General features: G+C 43.4%; 1 protein-coding gene across 1 annotated transcript; it reads left to right on the top strand.

Annotated features, from left to right (window-relative positions):
- Positions 1–9,759: 9,759 nt before the first annotated feature.
- rack1 (receptor for activated C kinase 1) lies at positions 9,760–16,499 on the top strand. Its single transcript, XM_070878285.1, has 8 exons — positions 9,760–9,983; positions 11,150–11,321; positions 11,551–11,698; positions 12,807–12,902; positions 14,198–14,308; positions 14,998–15,138; positions 15,838–15,948; positions 16,358–16,499. The coding sequence occupies exons 1-8, from the start codon at positions 9,875–9,877 to the stop codon at positions 16,421–16,423; spliced, it is 954 nt and encodes a 317-aa protein (XP_070734386.1). The 5' UTR covers positions 9,760–9,874; the 3' UTR covers positions 16,424–16,499.
- The last annotated feature ends 1,611 nt before the right edge of the window (positions 16,500–18,110 follow it).

The raw sequence follows: 18,110 nt of genomic DNA on the forward strand, positions 1-18,110 counted from the left end.
TTCTGCAGATTTATTTCATGTTACAATTAGATGTTATTGGCAGGATTTAGTGACTTGAAACCTTGAGAAAGACTGTTAGCTATGCTGATGTTGCACTATTTGCAATCTGACATTCTCCCAGCTATTCTTCCATGGCTTATACATTTTCATATATCCCGTTTACTTTACTGTCCTTAATTCCATATATTCCGTTCAGATATCCACATGCGGAGGGGAGCGGGTAGGTCCGAGGGCCTCCTCGTAGGACTGCTCCTGGGCACGGCCAAGGGTGCCATCAGCCGGTCCAGGCAGCGGGCGGTCGAGGGGGTCGTTCAACCTGACTGCCTGCCTCTCTTCCGCTCTTACATCTGGTCCAGGGTGTCCTTGGAGATGGAGCACGCGGTGTCCACCAGTACGCTCGCGGCCTTCCGCGAGAGGTGGGCACCGGAGGGACTGGAGTGCATCATCACGCCCGGCAACCAAATTTTAATTTGATTTTACGTTTTAAAGTTTAATTTGTTTTAATTGCCGGTGCTTTTAGTGTCCCCCTCCCCTTTTATAGGGGGCACGGAAAAAAAAAAGATGTGATATTAGTGCCCCAAAAAAAAGTTAAATAAATAAAAACACAAAAAAAAACCAAAAAAGGAAAAAAAAGGGCCTTGTAAATGTCTGGTATGTCATCCAGGGCGGGTGGCACGGATTAATGTTTATGTTTTTTCAGGTAAACTCCAAAAGAATTTCATGCACAAGGACCCCCAGGTCCCTCTGCACCGCAACATGTTGTAATTTCTCCCCATTCAAATAATATTCCCTTTTACTGTTTTTTTTTCCAAGGTGGATGACCTCACATTTTCCGGCATTGTATTCCATCTGCCAAACCTTAGCCCATTCGCTTAACCTATCTAAATCTCTTTGCAGCCTCTACACAACCCGCTTTCCCACTAATCTTTGTGTCGTCTGCAAATTTTGTTACACTACACTCTGTCCCCTCTTCCAGGTCATCTATGTATATTGTAAACAGTTGTGGTCCAAGCACCGATCCCTGTGGCACACCACTAACCACCGATTGCCAACCTGAAAAGGACCCATTTATCCCGACTCTCTGCTTTCTGTTAGTTAGCCAATTCTCTATCCATGCTAATACATTTCCTCTGACTCCGCATGCCTTTATCTTCTGCAGTAACCTTTTGTGTGGCACCTTATCGAATGCCTTTTGGATATCCAAATACACCACATCCATCGGTACACCTCTATCCACTATGCTCGTTATATCCTCAAAGAATTCCAGTAAATTAGTTAAACATGATTTCCCCTTCATGAATCCATGTTGCGTCTGCTTGATTTCACTATTCCTAGCTAGATGTCCCGCTATTTCTTCCTTAATGATAGTTTCAAGCATTTTCTCCACCACAGATGTTAAACTAACTGGCCTATGGTTACCTGCCTTTTGTCTGGCCCCTTTTTTAAGCAGAGGCTGTTTTCCAATCCGATGGTACCTCCCCAGAGTCCAGAGAATTTTGGTAGATTATAACAAATGCATCTACTATAACTTCCGCCATCTCTTTTAATACCCTGGGATGCATTTCATCAGGACCAGGGGACTTGTCTACCTTGAGTCCCATTAGCCTGTCCAGCACTACCTCCCTAGTGATAGTGAGTGTCTCAAGGTCCTCCCTTCCCACATTACCGTGACCAGCAATTTTTGGCATGGTTTTTGTGTCTTCCACTGTGAAGACTGAAGCAAAATAATTGTTTATGTTCTCAGCCATTTCCACATTTCCCATTATTAAATCCCCCTTCTCATCTTCTAAGGGACCAACATTTACTTTAGTCACTCTTTTCCTTTTTATATATCGGTAAAAGCTTTTACTATCTGTTTTTATGTTTTGCGCGAGTTTACTTTCATAATCTATCTTTCCTTTCTTTATTGCTTTCTTAGTCATTCTTTGCTGTCCTTTAAAATTTTCCCAATCTTCTAGTTTCCCACTAACCTTGGCCACCTTATACGCATTGGTTTTTAATTTGATACTCTCCTTTATTTCCTTGGTTATCCACGGCTGGTTATCCCTTCTCTTACCGCCCTTCTTTTTCACTGGAATATATTTTTGTTGAGCACTATGAAAGAGCTCCTTAAAAGTCCTCCACTGTTCCTCAATTGTGCCACCGTTTAGTCTGTGTTCCCAGTCTACTTTAGCCAACTCTGCCCTCATCCCACCTGTAGTCCCGTTTGTTTAAGCATAGTACGCTCGTTTGAGACATTACTTCCTCACCCTCAATCTGTATTACAAATTCAACCATACTGTGATCACTCATTCCGAGAGGATCTTTTACTAGGAGATCGTTTATTATTCCTGTCTCATTACACAGGACCAGATCTAAGATAGCTTACTCCCTTGTAGGTTCTGTAACATACTGTTCTAAGAAACAATCCCGTATGCATTCGATGAATTCCTCCTCAAGACTACCCTGTGCGATTTGATTTGACCAATCGATATGTAGGTTCAAATCCCCCATGATTACTGCCGTTCCTTTTTCACATGCCTCCATTATTCCCTTGATTATTGTCCGCCCCACCGTGAAGTTATTATTTGGGGGCCTATAAATTACGCCCACCAGTGACTTTTTTCCCCTTACTATCTCTAATCTCCACCCACAATGATTCAACATTTTGTTCATTAGAGCCAATATCGTCTCTCACAACTGTCCTAATATCATTCTTTATTAACAGAGCTACCCCACCTCCTTTCCCTTCTTGTCTATCTTTCCGAATTGTCAGATACCCCTGTATGTTTAATTCCCAGTCTTGGCCACCCTGCAACCACGTTTCAGTAATGGCCACCAAATCATACCCATTTGTAATGATTTTTGCCGTCAACTCATTTACTTTGTTTCGAATGCTACGTGCGTTTAGGTAAAGTGTTTTAATACTAGTTTTTAAACCATGATTTTTAGTTTTGACCCCTCCTGCAGCCCCTTTATATTCATACATATTGTCCCTTCCTATCACGTTGTGGTTTACACTTACCCCCGTGCTACTCTGCTCTGTTGCCTCCTGCCTTTTGCATTCTTTCTTGGAGTTCTGTTCATCTGAGCTCTCACCCACTCTAACTAGCTCAGAGCCCTCTCCTGGGTTCCCATCCCCCTGCCAAGCTAGTTTAAAGCCCTCCCAACCGCATGAGAGCCTTGTCTTAAGTGCCCTTTTCATGAGCAGTTCAGTGGGAGGGACCCCAGTGAGCGAGTGGGGTCTTGTACAATAACTAAGCAGGACTCGGGATAAGCGAGTCTGCAGTGAGCCTTCAGTTATCCTTTTCAAGCTCTGCTTGATTGTTTGAACTGCTCGTTCTGCCTGACTGTTGGATGCTGGCTTAAACGGGGCAGACGTGATATGTTTGACCCCATTGCGGGTCACGAACTCCTTGAATTCGCCACTGGTAAAGCACGGCCCATTGTCACTTACAAGGACATCAGGCAGGCCGTGCATGGCAAACATAGCCCGTAGGCTTTCAATGGTGGCAGCGGACGTGCTTGCCGACATTATCACACATTCAATTCATTTGGAGAATGCATCTACAACCACGAAAAACATTTTTCCCAAGAATGGGCCTGCATAGTCGACATGCACCCTGGACCACGGTTTGGAGAGCCAAGACCATAAACTTTGTGGCGCCTCCCAGGGTGCATTGCTTAACTGGGAACATGTATTACATTTGTGCACACAGGACTCTAAGTCTGCATCGATACCGGGCCACCACACGTGGGATTTGGCTATGGCTTTCATCATTATGATGTCTGGGAGATTACTAATGAAAGGGTCCCTGCCCATTTTTGGCACAACTACCCGATTACCCCATAGGAGGCAGTCTGCCTGTATAGACATTTCATTTTTGCGCTGTTGGTACAGCTTTATTTCTTCCTGCATTTCTAACGGGACACTAGACCAACTCCCATGGAGCACACAGTTTTTTTTACTAAGGACAGTAAGGAATCCTGGCTTGTCCAGGTTCTAATCTGTTGGGCGGTAACAGGTGATTGCTCACTCTTGAATGCTTCCATTACCATAACTAAATCTGCAGGCTGTGTCATCTCCACCCCGGTGGTGGGCAATGGCAGCCTACTGAGAGCATCGGCACAGTATTCTGTGCCTGGCCTGTGGCAGACAACAACAACATGAGCGCCCATCTCTGGATGAGCGCCGATGCATTCGTATTTATCCCCTTACTTTCAGAAAAGAGGGATATAAACGGCTTATGGTCAGTTTCCAATTCAAATTTGAGCCCGAACAGATATTGATGCATTTTCTTTACCCCATAAACACACGCTAACGCTTCTTTTTCGATCATGCTGTCGGCCCTCTTGGTCTTAGACAGACTTCTGGATGCATAAGCAACCGGTTGCAATTTCCCAAATTCATTACACACCCGACCCCGTACGACGACGCATCACATGCTAATACCAAACTTTTACATGGATCGTACAGCACAAGCAATTTGTTTGAACATAACAGCTTCCTAGCTTTCTCAAAGGCATTTTCTTGGCTTTTACCCCATACCCATTCATCTCCCTTATACAGTAAAGAGTGCAGGGGTTCTAACAATGTGCTAAGACCCGGTAAGAAATTACCAAAATAGTTCAGGAGTCTTAGAAACTCCATCATGTTCTGTGGTCTTGTTGCGTTCTTGATTGCCTCCGCCTTTGAATCGGTGGGCCTGATGCTATCTCCCCAGGAACTCCATTTCAGCGCCAGGGAGCGTTTTAGCCTGAGCCCCACACGATTAAGCAGACTAAGAACCTCCTCCAGGTTCTGCAGGTGCTCGACGGTGTCCCGACCCGTAACCAAGATGTCGTTCTGGAATATCGCCGTGGCCGATCGAATCCCAAACGGGCATCTGTTGTAAATCAAGAGACCGTTGTGCGTGTTGATGCAGGTGAGGCCTTTCGAGCATTCCTCCAGCTCCTGTAGGCCGAGGTCAAGTCCAGCTTCGTGAACGTTTTCCCTCCCGTCAGCATCGCAAATAGGTCGTCTGCCTTTGGTAGTGGGTATTGATCCTGCAGCGAGAAAAGATTGATAGTTACTTTGTAATCACCACAGATTCTGAAGGTGCCATCTCCCTTGAGGACTGGAACAATCGGACTGGCCCACTTATTGAATTCGATCGGCGAAATGATGCCCTCTCATTGCAGCCTGCCCAGCTCGATCTCCACCCTCTCTCTCATCACGTAAGGTACCGCTTTCGCATTTGTGATGGATGGGTCGCGCCCCCGGAATCAAATGGATCTGCACTTTTGCTCCTTGGAACTTCCCGATGCCTGGTTCGAACAGCGATGGGAACTTACTTAGGACCTGGGCACATGAGGTGTCTATTATATATGTAAACTTGTATATACTCTGTACAGTCACCAGAGGGCTCATCCCCTGGAGTCCCAAGGGATCCCATAATCTCTTGGGAGCACAGGTATTTAAGGAGGCCTCACAGGTTGGAGAGGCACTCTGGAAACCTGTAATAAAAAACTAAGATCACTCTTTACTTTGAGCTCACAGTGTTCAGTCTGACTCTTTCTCCGCACATAACAGTGTCGGCGACGGACGAAAGTGCTCGGACATCGTCCCAGTTCCAGTGTATCTTTCCAAGCCAGCTCCTTCTGATCAGCGTGGGGCCATCACCTGGTACCACCCAGAGTGGTAGCTCGTGCACCGCTCCATCGTAGGTGACCTTTACGGTAGCACTGCCAATTACGGGAATCAGTTCCTTTGTGTACGTTCTAAGTTTAGTACGAATGGGAGTCAGGACTGGCCTTGAAGCCTTGCTACACCACAACTTATCGAAAGTCTTTTTGCTCATTATGGACTGGCTTGCACCTGTGTCCAGCTCCATGGACACCGGGAGTCCATTTAATTCAACCTTCAGCATTATCGGGGGACACTTTGTGGTATATGTGTGCACCCCATATATCTCTGCCTCCTTGGTGTGCAGGCTCTGGTTCGTCATGATCCACCATGGATCTGTCCACCTCTACAACATGGTGGTTTGCAGGATTAGAAGGGTTTGCAGCTCGCCTGCACATGCATTGGAGGTGTCCCATTGTTCCGCAGCCCTTGCAAACGTATCCTTTGAAGCGGCGTGAATGGAAACGATGATCACCCCCGCAACGCCAACAAGGTGTTAATGGCCTTTTATTCACCACCCTTGACGGCGGACTCTGAGTCATCTGCGGACGTGCAGGTACAGGCGTGTAAGTCCTGCCATGTACATTTCGATTCGAAAACGTTACTTTGTTCACAGTACATGCAGCAGCACTAGTGTGCTGGGAAATTTGTTTGGTATTGTCACTGGTGGAGATAAACGCCTGGGTTAATGCTATGGCTTTACTCAAGGTTGGGGTCTCCACAGTCAAAAGTTTGCGAAGTATTACTTAATGGCCAATGCCAAGTACAAAGAAGTCCCTGAGCTCCAAGTGTCCTTCAAATTCGCAATGTCCTGCAAGGCGCCTTAGCTCAGCGACATAACTTGCCACTTCCTGGCCTTCAGAATTCTTGTACGTGTAGAAGCGATGCCTTGCATCAGAACACTTTCCTTCGGGTTAAGATGCTCCCGGACCAGTGTGCACAACTCATCGTATGACTTGTCTGTGGGTTTCGCTGGAGCTAGCAGGTTTTTCATGAGGCCATACGTTGATGCCACGCAAACGGTGAGGAGGATCGCCCTTCGTTTGGCAATGTTCGCTTCTCCTTCCAGCTCATTGGCCACGGGGTATTGGTTTAGTCGCTCCACGAAGGTTTCCCAATCATCTCCCTCTGAGAATTTCTCCAGAATGCCCACAGTTCTTTGCATTGTTGCGGTGGGGTTCGTCATCTGTATCTCGTCTTCATTCATGCCTTTGTTGCCTCTAGACTTGACTACTCCAATTCACTCCTGGCCGGCCTTCCACATTACGTAAATTTGAAGTCATCCAAAACCTAGCAGCCCGTGTACTAACCTGCACCAAGTCAAGATCACCCATCACCCCTGTGCTTTCTGACCTACATTGGCTCCCAGTTAAACAACGCATCGATTTCAAAATTCTCATCCTTGTTTACAAATCACTTCATGGAATTGCCCCTCCCTATCTCTGTAATCTTTTTCAGCCTCACAATTGTTATATATGTAAACTTGTATTTACTCTGTACAGCCACCAGAGGGCTCATCCCCTGGAGTCCAAGGGATCCCATAATCTCTTGGGAGCACAGGTATTTAAGGAGGCCTCACAGGTTGGAGAGGCACTCTGGAGACCTGCAATAAAAGACTAAGGTCACACTTTACTTTCAGCTCACAGTGTTCCATCTGACTCTTTCTCCACACATAACAACAATCCCACGAGATGTCTGCGCTTCTCAAATTCTGGCCTCTTGAACATCCCTCATTATAACTGCTCAACCATCGGTGGACATGACTTCAGCTGCCTGGGCCCTAAGCTCTGGAACTCCCTCCCTAAACCTCTATGCCTCTCTACCTCTCTTTCCTCCTTTAAGCCTCTCGTTAAAACCTACCTCTTTAAACAAGCTTTTGATCATCTGCCTTAATTTCTTCTGTGGCTCAATGTCAAATTTATCTGTTTGTCTGGAACACTGTTGAAAAGCGCCTTGGGGCATTTTATTACGCTAAAGGTGCTATATAAATAAAACAGTATGCCTCATCTTATACTCAATTGTCCTATGGATACACTCTAACATCCTATTTGCTCAAGCTATCGTTGCACGACATTGCTCATGTACCTGAAGGATGTAGGCACTAGAATGCCCAAATCTCTTTCTATCGCCACCATCTTTAATGCCTTTCCCTGGAGGGTGAATGAATGTTGCACATTTGCCCTGCACATGCATAACACTGCACGTATCTAAGTTGTACATCATTTTCCAGTCTTGAGCCCAATCTCCCAACACATTAAGACAAGCATCTTCTACAGTTCTAGCACTCGCACAGATCTTGGTATCATCTGCAAATTTGCAAATTTTGCCCCCAACCCCAAAATCCAGATCATTAATAAAAATAGCAAAAAGTAACAGTCCCAACACTGATCCTTGCGGGACACCACTGGTGATCAGTCTCCAAACAGATCCAAATCCATCTATAGCTACTCTTTGCCAACCAGTTCTGAATCCAACTCAATATATTTCACTAATACCAGAGCCTACGAGCTTATAGAGAAGCCTCTTATGTGGTACCTTGTGAAAAGCTTTTTGGAAATCTATATAGACAATGTTTACTGGGCTTTCCTTGTCCACCAACTTTGTAACGTTTTCAAAAAATACAATTAGATTTGTGAGACATGACCTCTTTTTTATGAAGCCATATTGGGTCTCCCGAATATATCCCTCGCTATCTAAGTATTCATATATTCATCATCATTATCATAGGCAGTCCCTTGGAATCGAGGAAGACTTGCTTCCACTCCTGAAGTGACTGAACAGTCCAATATGAGAGCCACAGACTCTGTCACCCCAGATAGGGAAGGGGTGGGTGGGACTGGTTTGCCGCATGCTCTTTCCGCTGCCTGCGCCTGATTTCTGCATGCTCTCGGCGTTGAGACTCGAAGTGCTCAACGCCCTCTCGGATGCACTTTCTCTGCTTAGGGTGGTCTTTGGCCAGAGACTCCCAGGTGTCAGTGGGGATGTCGCACTTTATCAGGGAGGCTTTGAGGGTGTCCTTGTAACATTTCCGCTACCCACCTTTGGCTCGTTTGCCGTGAAGGAGCTTTGCTTTGGGAGTCTCGTGTCTGGCATGCGAACTATGTGGCCTGCCCAGCAGAGCTGACCTCATCTCTCTCATCTGGAGGGGGGAGTGCAGTGATCGTGACCATGTTTAAAAAAGGGGACAAGTCCGACTGCGACTGCTATCAGCCACTGGGAAAGCTGTCGCTAGAGTCCTCCTCAACCGTCTTCTCCCTGAGGCTGAGGAGCTCCTCCCGGAGTCACAGTGCGGATTTCGTCCCCTATGGGACACAACGGACATGATCTTTGCAGCGCGACAGCTGCAAGAAAAATGCAGGGAGCAGCGCCAGCCCTTATACATGGCCTTTTTCGACCTTGCAAAGGCGTTTGACACTGTCAACCACGAGGGTCTATGGAGTGTCCTCCTCCATTTCGGACGCCCCCAAAAGTTTGTCAACATCCTTCGCCTGCTCCACGACGGCATGCAGGCCGTGATCCTTACCAATGGACCCAATCCACGTCCGGACCGGGGTCAAACAGGGCTGCATCATCGCTCCAACCCTCTTCTCAATCTTCCTCGCTGCCATGCTCCACCTCACATATATTGCATTCCTTATGATTCCTTCAAGCATCCTACCTATTACTGATAAACTGATGGGCCTATAGTTACCCGGGTCTATCTTGTCACCTTTTTTAAAAATAGCCTCCTTCCAATCTGTAGGAACCTTTCCAGAGTGCAGTGAGCTATTAAAACTACAGGCCAGGGGCTCGCACAGCACATGTCACATCTCCCGGAGGACCCTCGGGTGGATATCATCTGGTCTGGCTGCTCTATCTATTTTCAAGATCTTAATTCTTTCTAAAATAATATGTTTATCTCTGTTAATGTTACTAACAAAACTAGTATTATTAAATTCTCATATTCGAGCATCATCTTGAAGGGTGAAGAATGATGCAAAGTAGTCATTTGTGGCTCCATCTACGCTGTACCAGGCAGCACTCTCTAGTGGAGGCAATAAGTGGTCGCCATGGCGACGGAGCCATCTTGGAACATTACCCAGTGGTCTGTGCGTCTTGGACGTCATATCCGGGCGTGGCGGTGAGCATTTCCTCTTTCTCTGTGGCCGTCGAGAAGTGCGGTCTGCAGAGGCCGACTGCTCGCCGCAATCCGCTTCCATCGGACTTGAGGACGCCCGGACTCCAGTCAGAATGACGGAACAGATGACCCTCCGCGGGACCCTGAAGGGCCACAACGGCTGGGTGACACAAATCGCGACAACTCCGCAGTTTCCCGACATGATTCTGTCAGCGTCCCGAGGTACGTGGGGGAGGGGATGGGCAGGAATCCAGCCCGCGGGTGTTGTCACTCGGGCCGGGCAGTCTTTTTCCCGGCGCTGCGCCTAACTTCTATTGCGTCTCCCTCAATCGCATCTTGTTTAACTTTCCAGTTGCTGGTGGATCCGCACGGCCCAGCCCGGGTTACACGTACACAAAGTACTGACATTGCCGGTGCAGCTTGGGTGAGGCAGAGGCTCGGCTCCCTGTCGGCAAATAATAGATGTGCCAATTCACAAGATGGATTTTTTGAAAGCTGCAGAACTGCATTGTGCGCAAAACAGGCAGCCAAAAGAAGTTTCGAGATGATAGGCTTGATCTGCAATTTTATTTTTGAATTAAATAACTTGCAGTTAATTAGTACCTTTCATGACCTCGGCATGTCCCAAAGGGCTTTACAGCCTATTCCTATTTTTTCTAACAAGTGTAGTAACTGTTTTAATGTAGGAAACGCGGCAGCTAATTTAAAGTGCATTGTTTTTGAGTTAAGGGGGACCATGGGTTTTTAAAAAACTGCAGCTGTTGCAAATCTGAACAGAAAATGCTGGAAACAGCCAGGCAGCATCTGTGGAGAGAACAGACCAGTTAACGTTTTAGGTTCTGATCCTTCCAAAGGAATTATTTATTTCAATCCTTCTCATTGAATGGGATAACAACTTGTGTTTATATTATTGATATATAAACATTGACAATCACTCCTTGGGACATTTTACTATCAGAATTGACAGCTGCTGTATCTCTCTAGTAGATTTGCTAGTTTTTGGACAAAGATGAGCAATTTTAATAAATATAAACTAACTAATAAATGACATTAGTTGATTCCATAATGCAAAAGCAAAATACCGTGGATGCTGGAATCTGAAATAAAAACAATGCTGGAAATGCTCAGGTCAGGCAGATCTAAAAGAAATATTTAGTGTTTTAGGTTGATGGCCCTTTGTCAGATGAAACGTTAACTCTGCTTCTCTCTCCATAGATGCTGCCTGACCTGAGTGTTTCTGGTTTCTATTTTTATTATAGTTGATTCCATACTGGGTGGACTAGCTGGATGATTACTTCATCAAACTCTGATAGGAAGCTGTAGGCAAGTAACTGCAACTTCAAGCTATCTGGATTCACTCTTCTAATGGCTTTATTTCTATTTTTCAGATAAAACAATCATCATGTGGAAGCTAACTAGGGATGAGACCAGCTATGGTGTCCCTCAGCGTTCCCTCTGTGGCCATTCTCACTTTATTAGTGATGTAGTCATTTCTTCTGATGGTCAGTTTGCCCTTTCTGGCTCCTGGGATGGAACCCTACGACTTTGGGATTTGACAACGTAAGAATGCAGATAATTCACTATTAAGATTATCAGATTTGTAAGTAATGGCAGCTTAATCTGAGTACATTTTAAATGCTGTTGATATTAATTGCAGGATCTTTTTAAAAAAAAATATTGGCCAACAACAATGAGATTACTGAATATTTTCTACTTGATGCAATAAATCAGTTTTTTTCCACAACTTGCTGGATTAATTGATGAGAGGTCAACTTTATTACTCTTCCAGAGGTTCAACTACCCGCCGATTTGTGGGTCACACCAAGGATGTACTGAGTGTTGCCTTTTCAGCAGATAATCGCCAAATTGTGTCTGGTTCCCGTGACAAGACTGTAAAATTGTGGAACACCCTGGGAGTTTGCAAATACACAATCCAGGTAACTTTCCTGAGGCTGTGAATTTTATGATTCCTAGCATGACTACTGAGCTTTGTAGGAAAAATGGTTAACTCACTTTGTCACCACAGAATTTGATATTTTAGCTGCAAAATTCCCAGACAGCAGAAACTGACATTGCTGATAATGCCAACAAAAAAGAAAATCTATTTAAATACATCTTAAATGTAACTTTAACAAGAACCTGCAATTGATCTTCTGCATTTAAATGCATTCCTAGTCTTGTGCTGGGAAGTGAGTTAATTTGAGTCTGGAATAATGAGCAATGACCATGGAATTAATGAAGCCTAATGGCAGGTGTGAACTTTACATACTGTATATATCCACCTGAATTGAAAACACTCATCGGTATGATTTTATCCTTGGATTATGTCTGGAGGGAGTGTTAAATTGGAACTGAAATACCAATTGGGAATGGTGAGGTGTGCATCTAATTTGCTGCAATGTCAAAGCATGTTGACACCAAAAGAAGTTTATTGAGTGCAGTTATAGAAGCATGTGTGGCACATACATGGATATAAGTTTACTTGTATGAATTGCAACATGGCTACACCAGAGTCAAAATTAAGTGTCCAATCTTCTAATTTGATATTGTAAATGCGGGCTTTAACTTGGGTTGTGGCAAGTTATTCAGTTTCTGGTTTTAACCTGGTATTTCAATGAAACCAAACTTAAAAGTATAAAAATATTAGTGAAGTATGGTTACTGTGAGGTGGGGAGATGATGTAGAAAAGAAATTACCAATGGCTGATCGAGCTCAACAGAGTAGTTCGTATCTGTTGGGTTGTCTCATTGTGAATTTAAGGTGGCAATTAGCCAAGATACAGGAACATCCCAGATGTGATTCTCCAGTAACTCATACTTTTATCTTGCTAATGAGGCTTGCCTTTGAGATTGCCAAATGAGAATGGTAAGCAGAGTAGTACCTGCTATAGGCATTTGAAATTGTAGACATCTGAATTATTGACCTTAATTTCTGGTGGGAATGGCATGGAGAAGTGGAAAGAATGGTGAATCTAAATTGTTGTATTGGCATGCTGTTGCTAAATTTTGTGTAACTTTATCCATGCCAATTTTTTTTTTTTTGTAGGATGAGTGCCACACTGAATGGGTTTCTTGTGTTCGTTTCTCGCCAAATAGCAGCAACCCCATCATCGTCTCCTGTGGCTGGGATAAACTAGTTAAGGTAAGAATGGTGTGGATCTTTTTTGCTGGTCGGGGGCTTTTGTATGTGGGATGCCCCCAACTGCAATTTCAGCCCCAATGTGGCACATGATTATAATTGGTGGTGGGTTAATAGTTGGGTGTAGACTCTTGACAGACTGGAAATCATTATAGAACTGAAAACAAAGGGGGCAGAAGCAAATCAGATGTGCTGATTTGTTGGAGGCTTTTCCTCATTTGTGATAAACAAGGCTCTTCACTGTACCTGCTTCATTTCCATACCTTCACTCAAAGAAGAGTGTCGCCCTGGTTCACTCCTAGTTTCTGCTACTATATCTTTCCCTTTTTTTTTTTGCAAACAGTTATATTCCCTGCGCATAATGTTTGAGTGCCTGTTTAACAGAATATTTCCTTTATGACAAGAGTGTGACCATGACCCCCATGTAACTCTCTGCTTCAGTATGCTTTCTTACCCATCCCCAATCTATCTGGGTAAACTCAATGCACTGTTCAGAAATAGTCTTTCTGCTCCATATTTTGTAGTCGTCTGGTCTGGACATTGACGTAAATCATTTCACACCAAAGCTGACCTTTGTCTTTTTTTTTTACATTTAGCATGCTATTTTCACATCTTGTTTTAATACCATTCCATTGATTACAAAATGTTTATATATAAGCTGCCAATTTTGTGCATTATTTGCAGACCAGCCATTGTTTTATTTAATCCTATAAAGGGGCTTGCTTAACATCTAGTTTTTCATTGTGATGAAGGACCTACATCTGAAGTTCTCTTCCTAGATGCTGTGTATTTTCAGCTTTAATTTTTTTTCCTTTGTCAGCTGTGGCTCATTGGATAGCACACTCGCCTGAGTCACAAGGTTGTGGGGTCAAGTCCCACTCCAGAGACTTGAGCACAAAATCTAGGCTGACACTCCAGTGCAGTGCTGAGGGAGCGCTGCACTGTCTTTCGGATGAGATGTTAAACCGAGGCCCGTCTGCCCTTTCAGGTGGACATAAAAGATCCCATGGCACTATTTTGAAGAGCAGGAGAGTTATCCCTGGTGTCCTGGCCAATATTTATCCCTCAAGTCATCATAACAAAAACAGATTATCTGATAATTGTCACATTGCTGTTTGTGGGAGCTTGCTGTGCGCACATTGGCTGTAAAGTGGTTTGAGACTGGAATTTCGAACTTTTTGAAGCGTGCTTTGTGTTCTCGTTTTAATTTAAAATTTGCAATCAATCGTTGAAAGGCAAAATGTATAATTTTGACAGCAATTATGTTGTGTTTAAATGTTCTCCCATTGCTGTTCCAGGTTTGGAACCTAGCCAATTGCAAACTGAAAACAAATCACATTGGGCACCCTGGCTATCTGAACACGGTTACTGTTTCCCCCGATGGATCCCTGTGCGCTTCTGGAGGCAAGGTAGATGCTTACTGTTAACAGGGAAAGTAGATGTTTTTCATTTGCTGGATTAGATGGCTAATTGCCTTGGAAAGGGACATTATCAAAAACTTAAACCATCTATGCACCTGATTTGTCATCAGCTGTTGTCCCAATATTTTCAATATTATAGAGCGACTGCTCTACTCTGAACTCCTACACAGCAAGCAAGCCCCAGGTGGGCAGAGGAAATGTTTCAAGGACACCCTCAAAGCCACCTTGATAAAGTGCAGCACCTGGGAATCCCTGGCCCAAGACTGCCCTAAGTGGAGGAAGAGCATCCGGGAGGGTGCTAAGTTCCTCGAGTCTTGTTGCCGAGAGCATGCAGAAACCAAACTCGGCGGAAGGAGTGTGCGGCAAACCAGACTCCCCACCCGCTCTTTCCTTCAGCGACTGTTTGTCCCACCTGTGACTGACTGTAATTCCTGTATTGGGCTGTACAGTCACCTGAGAACTCACTTTGGGAGTGGAAGCAAGTCTTTCTCGATTTCGAGGGACTGCCTATGATGATTTTCAGACTGCTCTTATGGTTTTTAGTTTAGAAGGTGAAGCATTATAAAAACCAAAATAAGAGTTCTTGCGGCTAATGTTTTTTCAGGAGAAGGAATTGACTGGATTGTCTGTTAAACTTCAGTATGTGGTAGTGATATTTGTTTGTCTTTTTTGTGTAGGATGGTCAGGCCATGTTGTGGGATCTCAATGAAGGCAAGCATCTCTACACCTTGGATGGTGGTGACATCATCAATGCCTTGTGCTTCAGCCCGAATAGGTATTGGCTCTGTGCTGCCACTGGTCCAAGCATTAAGATCTGGGTAAGTACACTTGCATTTTTAGGTTGAGATGGGGTTTTCTTCCAAACGCTCGAAGCTGAAGCAGTTCACTCTTCACTGATTTAGAATAAATCAATTTTTTTTAGATGTACAGACTGACTGACACTGCAGTTTAAAGCATTTGGTTTAAAAAGTCCTGTTTTTTTTTTTTCCCTCTATTTTCTGTATCTATCTCTGGTTGTCCAGATAGTGGTCCGTGTGTCAACCCAGGCAGCTCAGTTCTATTTTCTTGCTGGTTTCCCTTTTGGTGGTCTGAAGATTTGAAAAGGGCTTTACTTGGTGTTGTCTCATTCATAGTGTACTCCTGACCATTCACATTTTTTGTAATTATAGAAATATATATATATTGAGCCAGAAGCAAAGCCATGGCAAGTGATGGTATTATTGCTTGGCACTTGCTTTTCTCCAATCACCCATTTGAAAGAACGGGGTGGGGAAATGCTCCTTGTTTTGTTGTAATTTCCCATTAATTGGTCAACTGTGCGCTTGCACACCTGGGATAATTGGGTGTCAATTCTTATTAAAAATACCAATACTATTAAACACAAATTATATTTGCTTAAAGCCACATTTCCCTTTTAAATTGAAGCCTTTCCTCAATATGTGTACATTTTCTTGAATGGTTTTGATTTATAGGTATGAGTCGTAAATTTAAAATTTGTGTATTTGAATCGTTCACAGGACCTGGAAGGAAAAATCATAGTGGATGAACTGCGACAGGAAGTAATTAGCACCAGCAGTAAAGCGGAGCCGCCTCAGTGTACATGCCTGGCTTGGTCTGCAGATGGACAGGTAGCTTTTCATTTTGGAGTATTACTTCAAATATGACTAGTATCCCAATGATTATATTCATTCACACAAATATCTGACCCTTATGGGGATGATTACAAGTCCTGCAAATATGAGGGATAATGGACTATAATTTCCTATTATGGTAATTGTGAAATGTATGTGGCTGTTGTAAATTAGTGCTGTGCATTCAAGAGTTGCGTAAGTATACATATTAATAGCTAAAGAGCAGTAACTTAAGTAATTTTGGTCATAATGGCTTGTTTTAGCTGCCAGTTTGCCAATCTGGAATCCCAGTGGTGGCTGGATTGAAGACTGCTTAAATTAGATTGCTATTTGAAAAATAAACTGCCTTATTACAATTAAATGCTGATCTCTTGTATTTCTCTTCCCCCCCCACCCCCCCAAACAGACATTGTTTGCTGGCTACACTGATAACCTCATCAGAGTCTGGCAGGTCACCATTGGAACAAGATGAAGTGTTTCTTGCAAGAAGATAGAGAATCTACTTGTTTGGGCTGATCTGAAATAAAATATTGCTGTTTTCAACTTAATCTGTGTAGAGATCCCTTTTGGATTCTTGATTTCCAGAGTGAATAACTGCTCAAGTGTGTGACTTTACCAGTCGTATGCTACAACATTGTGTATACATGAACCCTGATGTATTGCATTATTTAATTGTGCAATGGTTGTACAGATTGTTAAATCAAATTGGATGGTTGTCTCTTGGCTCTGAATGGCTATAGTTTGGCTCCATGGTAGCACTCACCTGAGTCAGATGGTTGTTTAAGTCCCATTTCAGAGCATATAATCCATGCTGACACTTTTGGATGAGATGTTAATCATCTGCCCCCTTGATGGCTATACTTGGTTTATAAATGCACATCCTTTCCTTTTATGGCTCTTAACATGAAGTTTTCATTAATTTGCCATGTAGGCTGGGCTGGATTTGTCACTTCTTTATCTGAGGTTGGATCGGGCAAGTCAATGGGGTAGAACAAAGAGCTCCACTCTGTAACTGATCATTCCCTTTATAATCTTGTTCAGTTTTGGGCCAATAGGTGCCTGAAATTGTTCCATGCCTCTGCAGTGATATTCTTGGTCTTAATGGGCACCAAGAACTGTTTAAAAATATTAGTTTTAAAAGTACTGCTTGATCTGTTATGAATTGGGTGGAGTAGTATGTGACATGAATGAGTGGAGTAAATTTACATTTATAAAGCAAAATACTGTGCCTGTTGGAAATCTTACAGAAAATGCTAGAAATACACAATTGGTAGTCAGCATTGGTGGAGAACAGATGTTAGTGCTGTAGTTGTAGACTGTTCATTTGAGGAAGACTCTGTTCAGTATTTTTTTTGTAGTAAGTTTATAGGCTTAACACTTCAGAAAAGTGTCCCTTTTTAGTCTTTAGGACCGAACTTGTACTTGAAATCCATTATTTATGACAATTGAGCTTTGTTGTATGTACTTAGGATATCAGACACAGAAATAGGCCATTTGCCCCAACCAGTCCATGCCAGTGTTTATGCTCCACTTGAGCCTCCTCTTGTCTTAATTTATCAACATAACCCTCTATTCCCTTCTCCCTGTATGCTTGTCTAGCCTCTTAGTATAATTTTTTTTATCTGCTTCAACCACTCTCTAGTTTGTTTATATCTCTTTTTTTTAATTTTAAATATACTAATCTCATCATCCAATGACATGTTCACTTGTTCTATCCCTAGTAAATACTGCAGCAAAATGTTTTAATATTTCTGCCATCTCTATTGTTACCTGTGGTATTGTCCTTCATGGCCCTATTCCCATCTCCACTTTTTTTTTTGATGTGCCCATAAACTCTTCGTATTTTTGTTTTTTATGTTCCTTGATCATTTAATTTCAGTTCCTCTGCCTTCCTAATTGTTTTCTGAATGCTCTCTTAATCTTCATATTCTCCCTTATCATGTATTCCCTTGCTCTCTACATACATGCAAGGTTGCATAGTTTCTTGGCCTGTGGTTGCTACATTCACTAACCTGCTTTATACCAATCAGAATATGTAGTGTTAAGAATTGGGATGTTATGTTTCTATGAAGGATTGTGAATTTGACACTTCTACATTTATTGTTTCCTTTAAGGTATGTAACATTAGGGCTGAATATGACTCACTTGGGCACTTTATC

This window comes from Pristiophorus japonicus, chromosome 4, assembly GCF_044704955.1.
Source record: "Pristiophorus japonicus isolate sPriJap1 chromosome 4, sPriJap1.hap1, whole genome shotgun sequence".
Taxonomy (NCBI): domain Eukaryota; kingdom Metazoa; phylum Chordata; class Chondrichthyes; family Pristiophoridae; genus Pristiophorus; species Pristiophorus japonicus.